Source organism: Arachis stenosperma, chromosome 1, assembly GCF_014773155.1.
Source record: "Arachis stenosperma cultivar V10309 chromosome 1, arast.V10309.gnm1.PFL2, whole genome shotgun sequence".
In the NCBI taxonomy this organism is placed as follows: domain Eukaryota; kingdom Viridiplantae; phylum Streptophyta; class Magnoliopsida; order Fabales; family Fabaceae; genus Arachis; species Arachis stenosperma.
The window spans coordinates 9895611-9912243 of NC_080377.1; the positions used below are offsets into that span (position 1 = coordinate 9895611).

General features: G+C 33.1%; 1 protein-coding gene across 1 annotated transcript; it reads left to right on the plus strand.

Moving 5' to 3' along the window:
* Positions 1-1775: 1775 nt before the first annotated feature.
* Positions 1776-14871, plus strand: LOC130971056 (callose synthase 7). Its single transcript, XM_057897086.1, has 43 exons — positions 1776-2188; positions 3298-3398; positions 3509-3621; positions 3712-3799; positions 3896-4006; positions 4124-4270; positions 4407-4490; positions 4578-4669; positions 4767-4890; positions 5146-5280; positions 5373-5449; positions 5565-5652; positions 5835-5963; positions 6050-6167; positions 6274-6605; positions 6686-6738; positions 7150-7210; positions 7470-7554; positions 7641-7690; positions 7802-7888; positions 8181-8285; positions 8418-8512; positions 8608-8689; positions 8790-8953; positions 9191-9314; positions 9401-9504; positions 9584-9680; positions 9772-9923; positions 10097-10206; positions 10283-10399; positions 10492-10560; positions 10651-10840; positions 10930-11041; positions 11189-11311; positions 11387-11505; positions 11630-11713; positions 11855-11967; positions 12044-12273; positions 12425-13219; positions 13314-13364; positions 13575-13760; positions 14109-14370; positions 14596-14871. The coding sequence occupies exons 1-42, from the start codon at positions 1978-1980 to the stop codon at positions 14355-14357; spliced, it is 5757 nt and encodes a 1918-aa protein (XP_057753069.1). The 5' UTR covers positions 1776-1977; the 3' UTR covers positions 14358-14370; positions 14596-14871.
* Positions 14872-16633: the final 1762 nt, after the last annotated feature.

A 16633-nucleotide genomic window follows, 5' to 3' on the forward strand; every position in this document is an offset into this window, starting at 1 on the left:
TATAATTTGACTATTTTTTATTTGTATTTTATTTTTTAATTATTATTTTTTAGTTAATTTTAATGAATTTTATTTTTCAAAAAAAAAAGAGTCAAGCGGGCTAACTCGCCAACCCGCCAATCCGCCATAAAACGAGGCGGGTTAACATTTTAAACCCATTTTAGTTAGTGAGACGGGCCAGTCCGCCCCGTTTATAAGGCGGGCCTAGGCGGAGTGGGGTGGGTTGGGGCGAGCTGGCCCGCTTTGCCACCCCTATGCATTAGTATTCATTATTAAAACAATAAAACAACTTTAAAAGTTATTGCATAAATAATAGTGGCTGAGACAAAAAAAATTTCATGAAGCTTACTAAATGAAATAATGATGACCCAACGAAGAGTATTAGCCAATTTTTAAAATAACAAAGACTATTAAAAATAATAAATGCATAATAATAATTATGTACTTAGAAATTGGTTAATACTCTTCAAATTAGGCCACCATTGTTATCGTGTTATTATTCAATAAAACAATCTTAAAAGTGATTGCATATATAACAGTGGCTAGGTTATAATAAATATTTTCTGTGAAGCTTACTTAAAGAAATAATGATGATCCAATGAAAAATATTAGCCAATTTTTAAGATAACTAATACTACTAAAAATAACAATAGCGATTATGTACGTAGAAATTGGTTAGGTTTTTTGAATTGAGTTATTGTTGTGATCTTACTAACAAATTCTTAGAACAATAGAAAATAGTCAAAATACTAACAAATTTTTAAAACAACATTATTAAAAATAATAAATGTATAATAATTAATTTATATACTTAGAAATTGGTTTGTATATATTTTTCAATTGGGTCACTATCGTGATTGTGTTAAGATTCTTTGTTAAAACAATTAAAACAATCTTAAAGCATAATTGCATACAAATATTGTTATATTAAATTTTTATGTAGGCCTTAATTTTAATCAAATATTAATTTCACTCAAAAATAGATACATGGACATTCTAAATCGGTAAAAACTTAGTCAACTTCACGTGAAGTTGATAGTTGAGAACCGTTAAATAATTTGAATGATTCGACTAAATTTTCATCTAACAACTCTTAATTATCAACTTCATCTGAAGTGAACTACACCTGACTTTCCACCTTCTGAATCAAAATTGTCAAACATTCAAATGTTTTATGTAAAAATTGATAAATTACTCTATTTTATACTAAGGTTTGAACACAAGTGGAATTGGTCTCATGATCCAACAACAAGGAATAAAAGGAGAAAAAGTATTCTAATCTATAGGTTTATAAATTGGGGGTCCATGGTAGACTAGAAAACTAGATTTCTCATGGTAAAACACTCCCTAAACTATCATCCTCGTAACCTTTTAAAAAACAAAAACCAAATGATTGAAGATTGAAGGAATCTCCGAACTCTGAAGCTTAGATAGCTTACTTGCCTCATAAGATTTTGAATATTCAGACAACAACAGTGTTCTCCCAATCACAAAAACTTTCCCTCTAAAGAAAGCAGTGCTTGATGTGTTAGTCACATTACATTACATAACATCATACCCTTCAATCCTTCATCACTGTTTTAATCTTTTTGGTTTGTTTATTACAAAAGCAAAAGCACTAAGCAAAGAAGAAAAGTAGCAGAAACACACTCTGATCTGTCTTTTCTTTTTCAATTTTTTGTGCTGTTTTTTTTTTTTGTAATTTTTAATCCTTGTTATCAGAGCAATTCCAAAACCACTCTCCCAATCAAAGTATCCATCTTTTTGGTTCCTTCTTCACAGCCCCCAATACAAAAAGATGCTAACTTTAGCTTCCCCAACTCTTCACTCAATCAACAAAACCAAGAGTTCTTGTTGGGTGAAGAAAAGAAACAAAAAAATCAAAACTTTTTTTGAGGGGGGAAGAAGAAGAAGGAGAAGAAGAAGAAAAACAACCTTAAGGAACAGCACATTGTTGCTGTTGTTGTTGTTGTGGTGATGGCAAGCACCAGTGGAACAAAGGGTCCTCATGGGGTGCCAAGGCCACCATCTAGAAGGTTCACAAGGTCAGCAACAAAGGTTGTGGAGCTTCCAAATGAGGAAGGTGGTGTTGACAGTGAGATTGTGCCTTCTTCACTTGCTGTTATTGTTCCTATTCTCAGAGCTGCCATGGAGGTTGAGGAAGAGAATCCCAGAGTTGCTTATCTTTGTGAGTTCCCTTCAATGGCCATTTATCATTTTTCTCACTTTTTTTTATTGATAAATGATCATTGCAAATAGAATAGTGTCTAGTATTGTACATGAAGTGCTAAAAAGATATTACTAATTGCATATATAATATATTAATTGAATTTGGGGGACTGTTTTGCTTTGCAATATGTCTTGTTAAAATGAAAACCAAGGACAAAAACAGTTAAATTCTAATTTTTATTGCTGTATTGCATGATAACAATATATCTCTCTTATATTTGATTAATCAAGAAATATTAAGAACTTCCCTCGTCATTTCCCCTAATATCACTGAAGCTGATCAAAAGAAACTGATTAAATTTATAAGGATCATCCTTTACAAATAAAATAATTATAAGGATTTTCAGCAGATCTTTAATGCTTATCTTGTTGGAGAATGAAATGCATAACTTTGGAGGGAGATTTGGATCTTCATAGTGATATGATCATGGATCCTAAACCTTTGGATGACCCCTGTCTATAAGAAAAAAAAAATCCTTCCATTTTCGGGATCAGAAATGTAGAAACAATCAGAATCCCAAATGAAAATTAATGAATGTAATGTGAAATGTTTATTGAGTTCTAAATAAGCATCTCTTACTAAGCTAAGAAGAAGAAGAAGAAGAAAAGAGCATCTCTATTTAAGGACACCCTATATATCTGGGAACTTTATATTACTTGAATCTTGTTTTTATGAAATCATTCAACCTTGTGTTAACTTATGTAAAGTTCTCTGCAAATGCAGCCCCTAGATTTCTGCTAATCAATGTTCACTTCAAGCAGCATAATGAACTTTTTTTTCTATGAATAAAGTTGCTTCTTGCTTTAGCTGCTTCTGCAAGCCTAAATTTATAGAGTTCTGCATAATCCAAATAGAATCCAGAGGGAAGTAAAACTAAATGATTGTAAAGCATCAGGCTGAAATCATATTCTGATTCCAGAACCGTTAGTCTCTGATTGCAAACACAAGTTCAAAGTCGAAGTCTAATAATCATAGACGACAATGCAACACATAGCAAAGGTGGTTCTAATTTATATTTGAAAAGGAGAGTATTTGATACTGGTCAGTTTCTTTCTTTGTTTGATTAGGTCGCTTCCATGCATTTGAGAAGGCTCATAACATGGATCCTACATCAAGCGGTCGTGGTGTTCGACAGTTCAAGACCTACCTGTTGCACAGACTTGAAAAGGTAGACCAGTTAAACTTCTTTTGTTTCTGTTTGCAATCCACTAAAAAAATGATCCTAATGGTTGATATGATAAAACATTGTTCATAAAAAAGTAAAAATCTTGGTTTCAGGAAGGAGAAATTACAGAAAGTATGACAAACAAAAGTGATGCTAGGGAGCTGCAAACATACTACCAATATTTCTATGAGAAAAGAATTCGGGATGGAGAAAATACTCAGAAACCGTGAGGACTGATATAAACTTCTATGCTTGCAAGTTCTGTGAATTGTGTGATTTATTATCATATCTTAATTCTTATGAGCTGTTCTTGAAGGGAGGAGATGGCTAAAAATGTTCAGATTGCAACTGTATTGTATGAAGTGCTGAAGGCTATGGTACCTGCACAAAGCATTGAGGAGAAGGTGTGCTTCTTCTAGATTATGTTACCATGACTTGAATTCGTCGAATACTTTTAAATGCAATTGGCTTATAGGCTTAGGATGTTGTTTTATTACCAGACAAGAAGATATTCAGCGGATGTTGAGAGTAAAAGAGGAGAATATGAACACTATAACATTCTTCCATTATATGCTGTTGGTGTTAAACCAGCAATCATGGATTTTCCTGAGGTTTGTATGACTCTAGAGATACATGCATTGTTGGTTTTGCTTTTACTAGTGATATAATTTTCCTGAAACTTACCCTTTTCTTTATCTGTTTGGCTTTTCTTTTCCTTGAAATTATAGATTCAAGCAGCACTCAATGCTTTACGCCGGGTGGATCATCTTCCACCGATTCATCATGATGTCCCTAGAGATGGTTCAACACACCCAACACATTATAAGAAAGTTAATGATATACTTGATTGGATTTCCTATATTTTTGGCTTTCAGGTAATGATTTCTTTATTTCTTTATTCATTGTATGCTAGAAGTTATGAATTCGAATCTCTCTTTTGTTCCGAAATTATACTTGTTTTGATGAATCATCTGATATTCTGGTTTTGATGTTTTTGTTTGTTATAAAAAGAAAGGAAATGTGGCAAATCAAAGGGAGCACCTTATACTATTACTTGCCAATATGTATATAAGGAATAAGGATGCATCTGAAGAGGTGAACATTGTGATTTTAATTTTATGTTTTAATCATGTATTACATTTTTGCTTATAATAATGAAAACTAATAAGAAGCTTGTTGCAGCTTGATGATGAAACTGTAGACAAGTTAGCAGCAAAGATCTTCAAAAATTATGAGTCATGGTGTCATTATGTCCGTTGTAAATCCAATCTTAGGTAATCAAATGTTTTAATTGTGATTAATATGATGTTTGTATAACAATGAGCACATTGATTTACTTTTGTGAATGCAAATTTCTTTCTAACACTATAGGTATCCAGATGAACATGATAGACAAAGGTCACAACTCATTTACATTGCACTTTATCTTCTAATATGGGGAGAAGCTGCAAATATTCGGTTTATGCCGGAATGTCTTTGCTATATTTTCCATCATGTAAGTTTACTCTAACAGTCTATACATTATAACAACATAGCATTATTCTTCTGATTCACAAGAGTCTAGTATCTTAAGCCTATAATGTTCTAATGCTTTTAGTAAACACATTTTATGATAACACTTTTAAACCATCATTATACTGCAATTCTTGTTGCCATGGTATTACATGTGATGCTTCCATATTTGACTATTTTAAACCATGTTCATAACCCCTCTTTCTTGTGTGTTTCTCTTTTTTGCCCCCTTCCAAAGATGTGCCGTGACGTCTATGGGATTTTACATGGCAATGTCGATGCTGTCAGTGGGGAGATGTTCTTAAAAGCTGCAGAAAGTGATGAGCTTTTTCTTAGGGAAGTCATAACTCCTATATATGAAGTTTTAGCCAAGGTATGTTTGACACATCAATAATCGGATCAATTTTGCTGTTATGTTTTCAAGAGTATGCTCCTGAAGCTCTTTTTCTTTACTTGGTGAAAAAGGAAGCAAAGAGAAACAACAAAGGCAAGGCTAGTCATTCCAACTGGAGAAATTATGATGATCTTAATGAATACTTTTGGTAAATGTTCCGCCGAACTTCTACTTATTGAAGTTATTACAACACACAAAACAGTGCTAAAAACTATTTTGCATGCATTCGAATAACTTGAAGTTTGAAATTTATAATTTTCCAGGTCTGACAGGTGTTTTAAGTTAGGATGGCCGATGAATCGTGATGCAGATTTCTTTAGGCATTCGGATGAGATTCAAACAGCACATCATGTTTGTCATTCTGTCTTTTACTTTACTGTCTGTATTTGTGATGTTTCAACTTGTGTTTAAGCAGCTTCCTTGTGTTTTACTTTTCATGGCTAATAACTATGATTTGCCTTGATCACATTACAATAGTTAAATTTTCATTACTTTGTTAAAGAACTTTATTCAAGTATAAATGCTAATGGCAGGGCCGTAGCCAAGCTAGCTCAGTTTCTGGGAAAAAGAAGCCGAAAACAAATTTTGTTGAAGTTCGTACATTTTTGCATCTGTATAGGAGTTTTGATCGAATGTGGATATTCTTTATATTGGCTTTACAGGTGATCATAATTCTTGGGACCTGTTAATAGTCTGTTGAACTTCACCACATAAATCTTTTGTCATATATGCAAATATTTGTTTTCAGGCTATGATTATTATTGCATGGAGTACCTTGGGACCTGTTGGGGTGTTTCTTGATACTGATGCCTTCAGAAATGTTATGAGTATATTCATTACATATGCTATTCTCAATTTTCTGCAAGGTATTCAATCTTATTATATGTTTCAGCTTTTCTTTGTTTTATTGTCTTCTTTGTATTATGATTTACTAACCTTTTTACTCATATCATCTTCATTGAAAATTTTCAGTCTCCCTGGATATTATACTCACCTTGAGTGCATTGAAGAATATGAAGTTCACTCAGTTGCTTCGATATTTTCTGAAATTCGTGGCGGCAGCTGTCTGGGTGGTTGTTCTGCCAGTAAGCTATTCTAACTCGGTGCAGAATCCGCCAGAGCTCATAAGATTTTTCACCAGTTGGGCAGGGCATTGGGGTGACCAGTCACTTTACACCTACATGGTTCTACTATATATGTTGCCAAACATAGTGGCTGTATTACTCTTTTTCCTTCCACCTCTGCGGCGAAAGTTGGAGCGATCTAATATGCGACTCATCACACTCTTAATGTGGTGGGCTCAGGTGAGTAGCACAAGCTATTAGTCTTTGCATTTTTTTTTTTCTAATTAAATGTTGTGTGTCTAACAATGACTTTACTGCAGCCAAAATTATATGTAGGAAGGGGAATGCATGAGAACATGTTCTCACTACTGAAGTAAGTGTGAAAATCTTATAAATTTCCTTTATTTATCACCAAGTTTTTCAAGATATGGAATTCAGAAGTCAGAAGGATGAGCATAAATGCATAACTACCATTGTTTTTGTTATCTTGAACATAGTTTACTATATAAGTTTCATGAGAAACTTCACCATTCTAGTTAAAAGACTTGATGAAGAATATATCTATGTACTTGCTGTTCAAGTTTTCACCATATTATTTATGAAACTTTTCGGTCACTACATTGTAGACACAAATTTTCTATTTTTGGGCCATTTTTTTATCCCCCTATTGATCGACTAAAGATTCGATATTGAATTCTTGGCACATATATGCTGCTTCTATAATAAAGTTCGACTCTCCATATATTTTGGTATTAAAGTATATGATTGTACTTTGTTATGGCAGGTATACCTTATTTTGGATAATGCTACTACTTAGCAAGCTTGCATTCAGCTACTATGTGGAGGTATTATGTCTCCAAATTTTACTACAGTTTCTTAACAATATGGATCTTCTATAGTGAGTTTATGCAGAAATATAAAGATAGTGGAATCAATTCCCCGTTTTATGAACTGTTAAACTCTTTTCTTTAGGATTTAATTTGATGCACTGTTGGCATAAAAAAGTTTCAAACAGATATGCTTGTGTGAAAATCACAAAATATATTTTATAAGTTAATCTCATTTAATTTGTTTCTCTGATATACTGAACTTATCTTTCAATAGATAAATCCTCTTGTTGAACCAACAAAATTGATAATGGGAATGTCTATTGATAACTACCAGTGGTATGAGTTCTTTCCAGAAAATGGTAAGCATTTTATGCACCTTTTCACTATTTGTACTACATTTTCTGTTAGTATATCTACCTTAACTCACATTTTGTAAGTGCTACAGAGACTCACAACATTTTTATTGTGATTGCAATTTGGGCTCCAATTGTCCTGGTGAGTTCAGTAGACATGGAATTTCTGAACGAAAACTCTTTGTTCCAATGCTTTGGTTTTCACATTTCTGATATAATTCATTCCCTTATTTTTATGTTCTATTATGTATAGGTTTATTTTATGGATACTCAAATATGGTATGCCATTTATGCCACTCTATTTGGTGGAATTGTTGGAGCCTTCAGCCATTTGGGTGAGGTTAGTAGCAATTTTTTATTGGAACAATCTTTTCGGATTCCTCTTTACTTGACAGCATTCTTGTTTTATCCCGGGGAAAGAAAATAAAAAGAAAGTTGCAGTATCTAGTTTTATTGAAATTGAAAACAAAAATTAACCTTAAATTCAATGCTAGTATGCTATCTTATTAAAGGTCTCACCTTAACATGATTTTCTTTTGAAAAAAAATTAATATTTTTGCTTGTGGTAATAGTACTATAGATAATAATGCTTTTGTTCATTGTGTTATTTTATCATTCTTTTCATATCTTAGATAAGGACTCTTGGAATGCTCCGCTCAAGATTTGAATCCGTGCCACAAGCTTTCAGTGGATGTTTTTTGCCCGGAAGAAGCAGAAAGACTATACATGAGGAAGTGGTGCTGCATTCATATTTCAAAATTCAGTACTTGCTCATATGATGCAATTATATATAACTACCTAGATAGATTCTAGATATTTATTGCTATTCTAAATACCTTGCTGATGAAGCAAACAATTTTTCGCGGCAGGATGAAACGTATGGACGGAGAAATATTGCATACTTTTCTCAGGTTTGGAATGAGTTTATAAATTCAATGAGAGAAGAAGACCTGATCAGTAACAGGTTCGAACTTCTGCATAGTATCCGCATCTTGCATAATATGCATGAATCTCAAGCTCTTAAATTTTGATTATATCTCTTGACTATGATTTTTCCAGGGATAGAGATTTGCTTCTTGTTCCTTACAGTTCAAGTGATGTTTCTGTCATCCAATGGCCTCCATTCTTGCTTGCCAGTAAGGTACATTAATATTTTCGATTCGCTCCTTGTGATCTAGAAAGTACTATAATTGGATTGCAGCAAATTTTGCTTCTGTTTTAAGTCTCTTTAATACGTACAGATTCCTATAGCCCTTGACATGGCAAAAGATTATAAGAAGGAGGACGACAGTGAGCTCTTCAAAAAGATTATGAATGATAGCTACATGTATTCGGCAGTCGTCGAATGCTATGAAACTCTCAAGGATATCATTTATAACCTCCTGCAAGATGAGGAAGATAAGATGTAAGGAAAAAAAGATATCACTATCTCGCATGCTTACATATTTAGTTTCTATTTTTATTTCCTGATTTCATTTTTAGTACTCTCTGTTGTTAGGATTTCGCGAAATCAGAAAACATGATTTTATTGTTTTCAACTTTTTTCTTCTCAAAATGTGAAAACATAAACCAAACAGTAACTTTCTTTCTGCTTTTACCGGAATCCTCTTGATTTTTCAATGTCTTCCATGTATTGTGATAGGATTGTAAACCATATTTGTGATAAAGTTGAATGGAGCATACAAGAACACACATTTGTCAAGGAATTCAAGATGAGTGGTTTGCCTTCACTTAGTGAGAAATTGGAGAAATTCCTAACTCTATTGGTAACTCTTTCCTCTCAGAATATCTCAGTTTCCTATATAGACCCTTTGAAGTCTTTATAACACTTTCTTTTCATTCTCATTGGCAGCGAGCTGATGACGACAAACTCGAGACACTGAAGCCCCAGATAGTCAATGTTCTGCAGGATATTGTAGAAATTATCTTACAAGATGTTATGCTTGATGGCCATTTGTATGTTCAAAACTTTATATATATTAAACATCACAATAAGTGCTGCATTATGATGTTGATCTGGTTTTGCTTTCTCTAGAGTCATGGAAAATCTTCGTCTCAACACCAGAGAAAGAGGACAGAGATTTGTCAACATAGACACCTATTTTACTGTCAACAAATCAGTGAAGGAGAAGGTAGTCTTCAAAAATACACTCCGGTTGATTCGCTGCATTATTCTTTTTCAATTGTGGTTTTGTTTACTAAGTCTTTGTTTCTTCTTTGTAGGTTATTAGGCTTCATTTGCTTTTAACAGTAAAGGAATCAGCCATAAATGTGCCTCAAAATCTGGATGCCCGCCGCCGTATCACATTCTTTGCAAATTCCTTATTCATGAATATGCCGAAGGCTCCCAAAGTTCGAAACATGTTGTCCTTCAGGTTAGTCATTATGATTAACTAATTTATTGACATCAAAGTGGAAAAAATAGAATGAATATTGAAAAATGGCAAGTGCCAACTCTCCTAAGTTCTTAAATATTAAAGGCACATAATGTTTGTTTATTTTTAACTGATGCTACTATGATTGGAACTTATGTAAGCTTTTTCTTTAGTGTTTTGACTCCATATTACAAAGAAGATGTTCGATATTCGATTGAGGAACTCAATAAGGAAAATGAAGATGGGATATCAATCTTATTCTACTTAAGAAAGATATACCCTGGTGAGTTTGGATTTATTTTCTCACCTATTTTGTTTTCTCCCTCAGTACATCTTCACTCATTTCTAAAGCAATGTAGATGAATGGCGTAATTTCCATGAGCGGCTTAATGACTTGAAAGTTGAGAGTGATGAGGATAAGAATGACTTCAAGACACAATGGGCATCTTACAGAGGACAGACACTCTTTCGAACAGGTCTTTGATCATATTGAACAATGATAACTTTTATTACTAAATTTGTCTATGGTTTCCAATTCAAATGTTGATTTTCATTTTGTTTCTGCTAGTGAGAGGAATGATGTATTATAGGGAAGCTTTGATTCTTCAATGTTTCCTGGAATATGCTGGAGACAAGGGTCAGTTATCTCCTTTATTTCAAATTCTAATTCATAATGCAACTCCATTCCTTAAGAATGAAGTAAAATATGTTTTTTTCTTCCTTGCAGCTATATTTAGCGGCTTCCGGACAACGGATTTTCAAGATAAAGATAAGAAGGGGCTCTTTGAATATGCACAGGCTTTGGCTGATTTGAAGTTCACCTATGTTGTTTCTTGCCAAGTCTATGGTGCTCAAAAGAAATCCAAGAATCCCAAAGAGAGAAGTAGCTATACTAACATTCTTGGCCTGATGTTAGAGTGAGTCAACTATACCATTTTCCAAACTATATAGATGTACTTAATATAACAAAGTGATTCTCAATGAAGTAATGGAATATACCGTGTAGGAATTCAGCGCTTCGTGTCGCCTACATAGATGAAGTCGAAGAGGCAAAGGAAGGGAAATCACAGAAAGTTTATTACTCAGTTCTTGTCAAAGGAGGTGAAAAGTATGATGAGGTATGGACAAAATGTTCAAGTTTGAAGTCTCATTTTCCAATTATGATTCACCTAAATTTTCTAAGAAAAGGATAAACTAAGTTAGAAAAAAGGACCTAGTTGAAAAATGTTTCCTGGTTAAGAAATGGTTTTATGTTGAATTAATAGGAAGTATATCGCATCAAGCTTCCGGGTTTACCAGTTGAGATTGGTGAAGGGAAACCTGAAAATCAAAACCATGCCATTATATTCACTCGTGGTGAAGCCTTGCAGACCATAGACATGAATCAAGTAAGTTTTATGTGTTAAGTGGTATTTATTTTCTATGTAATTCAGCACTCTTACTTTCTCCTTTATATTCTAAAGGATAATTACTATGAAGAAGCATTCAAAATGAGAAATGTGTTGGAAGAATTCCAAAAAGATCATAGTGGACGAAGACGACCTACCATATTGGGTCTAAGAGAGCATATTTTTACTGGAAGGTACTAAACCTTTACTTATTTCATGATAAAGAAACCATAAATGTTTTTATTTATTTATTTCTCATGTTTAATCAAGCATTTAAAGGGTACTTATTGTCAGTGCTTACTGTTTCTTACTTTGCAGTGTTTCATCACTTGCTTGGTTTATGTCAAACCAGGAGACTAGCTTTGTGACCATCGGCCAACGAATTTTGGCAAATCCTTTAAGGTTAGTACCAATGTCATGAACTACCTTCCAATGTGATACAAAGTGTAAGTTATTATCAGAGAAAAACACTGAATTATACATAATTTGTAATAACTTGAAAAAAACCTTTCTTACAAGGAATACATGTTCTTAAATTTGCAGGGTTCGATTTCACTATGGCCATCCTGACATATTTGACAGAATCTTCCACTTAACAAGAGGTGGCATAAGTAAAGCATCAAAAGTCATAAACTTGAGTGAGGATATATTTTCAGGTACATCCAGGTTACTGAGTAGAAATTGTGTATCCAACTTACTGAATCTTTTACTAACTGTGCTTATCTTTGATAGGGTTCAATTCAACGCTACGAAACGGATTCATCACTCATCATGAGTACATACAAGTCGGTAAGGGGCGTGACGTGGGAATGAATCAGATATCACTCTTTGAGGCTAAGGTTGCAAATGGAAATGGAGAACAAACACTTAGCCGAGATGTTTATCGCCTCGGACGACGATTTGACTTCTTCAGAATGTTGTCATTCTACTTCACAACAGTTGGTTTCTATTTCAGCAGCATGGTAATTTAATAAAATATCCTTTTGTGCAAACTTTGCTCAATTTGGACTAGATGGTGTTTTCTTTGACATGATAGGATACTACTTTTATCACAGTGTATAGTTTCTTAATAAATAAGCTAACTCTTGTACTTTTATGCCATGACTTGATCAGATAACTGTGTTAACTGTCTATGTGTTCTTATACGGCCGAGTATACATGGTATTGAGTGGAGTTGAAAAAGAAATTCTTCAAAGTCCAATCATGCAGCAGAGTAAAGCCCTTGAACAGGCCTTGGCAACTCAATCTGTTGTTCAGTTGGGATTGCTGCTGGTACTGCCAATGGTTATGGAAATTGGTTTGGAGAAGGGATTCCGAACCGCCTTGGGTGATTTCATCATCATGCAGCTGCAACTAGCCTCAGTGTTCTTTACTTTCCAGCTTGGAACAAAAGCTCATTACTATGGAAGAACTCTCTTACATGGAGGCTCTAAGTACAGACCGACCGGCCGTGGTTTTGTTGTCTTCCATGCAAAGTTTGCTGATAACTATAGGATGTATTCCCGGAGCCACTTTGTTAAGGGTCTTGAGATACTCATACTTTTGATTGTTTATGAAGTTTATGGATCATCATACCGCACCTCACTTTATCTGTTCATCACATTCTCAATGTGGTTTTTGGCAATTTCTTGGTTGTTTGCTCCATTCTTGTTCAATCCTTCTGGTTTCGATTGGCAAAAGACTGTGGATGATTGGACTGATTGGAAAAGGTGGATGGGAAATCGTGGTGGTATCGGTATCTCCTCTGATAAAAGCTGGGAATCTTGGTGGGATGAGGAGAATGAACACTTGAAATATTCAAATATAAGGGGCAAATTGCTTGAGATAATACTCGCATTTCGCTTCTTTATTTATCAGTATGGAATTGTCTACCACCTTGATATTGCTCATCATAGCAGAACTTTATGGGTAGACAAACTCATTCATATCTTCTCTAATTCTATCAATGAGATTGTTGGCTTTATTGACACCACCTAACTACATATCACATTTTCTTGTGTAGGTATATGGACTTTCTTGGGCAGTTTTGGTGATTGTCCTTATTGTCTTAAAGGTATGTAAGATTTATCCATGATCAAGGATCACTTCCTATGATGATTCATGAATTCATTGTTGTTTCTTCTAGTTTAAGCCTAACCAATTTCTTTGTACAGAAGTATCATACATTTATAGATTAACTGAGTTTCTCCTTCTAGTTTAAACTTGGTTTAAATCATTGTTGCATGTCTTATTTTGTTTGTGTGAATTTCTATTTGGACATCAGATGGTATCGATGGGTAGACGAAGATTTGGCACTGATTTCCAGCTAATGTTCCGTATTCTCAAGGCACTCCTCTTCCTCGGCTTCGTGTCAGTCATGACTGTACTATTTGTGGTGTGTGGACTTACCATATCAGATTTGTTCGCCGCCGTTCTTGCCTTCATGCCCTCTGGTTGGGCCCTTATACTGGTAAGTTTGAAACTCCTACATATTTCAAAAGCATGTATGTATGTTTGGTTATTTTACATGTTTGTGTGTATTATCAGTAATCAACTTCAGCTATATGCAATTTTGGTTACTAGTTTGCAAAACCAACTATAGTCTCTAGAATTGATTCTAGCAAAAGTTAAAATCTTTCACTTTCTATCAGAATCACTTTTAAGGAGCTACTGATTTTACACAGAATTGATTCTAGAAAGCAAAATCTCACAGTTGAAGAAAATTTGCTATATGTTCTACACTATTCCAAAACTTTAGGCCTATGTAGGAAGTAATTGATTCACTCACTCATGTTCCTTCTTTTTCGCGCGATAAAAGATTGCGCAAGCATGCAGGGGATGCCTGAAGGGAGCTAGATTATGGGATTCAGTGAAAGAGCTCTCTAGAGCTTATGAATATGTAATGGGGCTTCTAATCTTCATGCCAATAGCAACTTTGTCATGGTTCCCATTTGTTTCTGAGTTCCAAACACGTTTGCTTTTCAACCAAGCATTCAGTAGAGGGCTTCAGATTTCTATGATCCTTGCTGGGAAGAGGGACACAGATAAAAATGACAAAGTTGAATGACATTATTGGATTGGTAAGTAAGATAGACTTAAAATCAAGTTTTATTTTGTTTCATGCTTTAGTTTGTATTTTCAATTCATGTGGTTATTTTCAGTGTTTTTGGCCTTTCTGTACCTATTTTTCTTCACGAAATTCTCGAAATAGAAAACACTGAAAATGAAACCAGAAACCAAATAGGCCCTTTAATTTGCTTTGGTACTATTCTAACTGATTCCATATCTCTTCTAAATGATTATAGGAAATTGCAAGAGTTTCAATTTGAGGACATATCAGCTCCTGTGTCAGAAAATTTTGGGAGAGTCTGATGGATAGTTTATTTATTCTTTTTCTTTTCAAACTGTATAGACTGAGAGGCAGAATGACAAATAAATAGTGAATGAATGATTAAAGCAGAAACTAGAAATGAAATGGCAAATCTGTATCAGCATTTTATGTATATGTATGATATATTAATTACCACAGAAAGAGGTTCATAGGGTGAAATACTTACTGTTCATTACAATTTAATTAGATTCAAGGCATTTCTTTGTAATATTCTTTTATTATACATTAAGATCAATGTTAGTAGTTTACATTTCACTTTAGATTTTAGTTAACCAAACATATAATTATTCAACACTAAACTCTAAATCTTAAATCATATAAATATTAAGTCCTGATTTTTAATTTTATATATAAAAAATATTAATTAAAATATTAGTTAATATTAATAATAAATGTTGATCCTAATATATTTTTTATATTATATACTTTTCATTAATCACATTCTACTTACAACAGGGAATATATACATAGCCTTAAGCCAATATAATCAGCTAACAGAAAATGGAGCTATAAATGTTGTAACTGTCTTGCTTACGTCAGCAATTAATTAACTAACTTGTTAAATATCTAGCTAAATAATTTTAACAAATATTTTTAATTGTAACTTATCTTTCTCATCTTTTATTCTTTTATCAATTTAAAATTTAAATTTCTCTCCATAGCTTTAATAATCCATTTCAAAATTTAATTTAATTATTAACTGCTTTCTAATATTTTTTTTTCTTCCCTATAAATAAGATTCACCACTTTCTAATAGTTCAACATTTTAATGTCCTTCATGTTCACCTTAATAACATCCAGGTTTCTTTTCTTCTTCTTCTTCTTTTATTTGTTTATTTATTTATTTTGTGGCAAATAACGTATGTTTCTTTTCTTCTAATTCTTCTTTTTTTTCTTTTTTTCTTCTTCTTCTTTTAATTATTTATTCTGCGGATTCATTATTATTATTATTTAACTTTTTCCACTTCTGAATTCATTTTTTAAGTAAAAATCCAAGATTTGAGTTTGAGAGTGCTACATTCTCAAGCGACAAAGGTATGCACACAAACTTTCTCCTTTCTTGGTTTTCTTCTTCTTTAACATTTGTTATTTTACGTTTGGCTTTAAAATATTTTAAATTTCGTTCATAATTTCTTTTTTTTTTAATGTTGGAGAAAGAAATTGAATACAGAAAGAATTAATCAAACAGAAAGAATTAAGAGGGAAAGAGATAATTCCCTTAATAGAATTTCAGAAAGAAAAGGATACAAATTACTTTCTTCCCCTATTATATTTTTACTATCTCTATTTATAGTAAATGAAACTATCCTAAATTGGGCTTGGCCAATATTTTACCCGCAACACTTTACCCATTGAAATATTAAAGAGATTAAGATTCTTTAATAGTAGTGAATAGATACATATATTAAGTGAAGGGTATTTACAAATTTGATTAATTAATATTATTAATATTAATAAACGGTTATTAACCGTACCATTTGGTTGAAGGGACACAACTTTTTAAGGATTGTATATGTTTAAAATATTGTGTCTATTGGCTAAAGGGACACAACTCTTTAAGAGTTGTATATGTTCAAAACATTGTATCTATTGGCAATAGAAATGACACAACCATTTGTATACGTAACTAATCATAATTGCTACGTGTAATATGTATAAATAAGTCCTTGTCCACTATTTCAGATATGAAATACTAAGCGTACAATTTACACTACTATTAAGAGATTTTCTTTGTTCAAGAGAGTTGAGAATTTCTTACTATTGCTAATTAAGAAATTCTTAGGTTTCATTGTATCCTGGGAGAGTATTGTCATCAACCCTATAGCAACTAAGTGTGGGGATAAATATCTCTCTAAAGAAAGCGATCTAATCGTGCCTTGAAACCACTACACAAATATAAGATTTTGTCATCTTACCATCTTCTTATACCCAACAATTTTAGAGAGATACTT

Bases quoted from the DNA above. Each gene is read 5' to 3' on its own strand.
- LOC130971056 (XM_057897086.1), top strand. From the start codon at position 1,978: ATGGCAAGCACCAGTGGAACAAAGGGTCCTCATGGGGTGCCAAGGCCA. The intron at 5,653-5,834 runs GTTTGTCATTCT...TGCTAATGGCAG, and splicing joins AGATTCAAACAGCACATCAT to GGCCGTAGCCAAGCTAGCTC. The intron at 9,924-10,096 runs GTTAGTCATTAT...CTTTTTCTTTAG, and splicing joins CGAAACATGTTGTCCTTCAG to TGTTTTGACTCCATATTACA.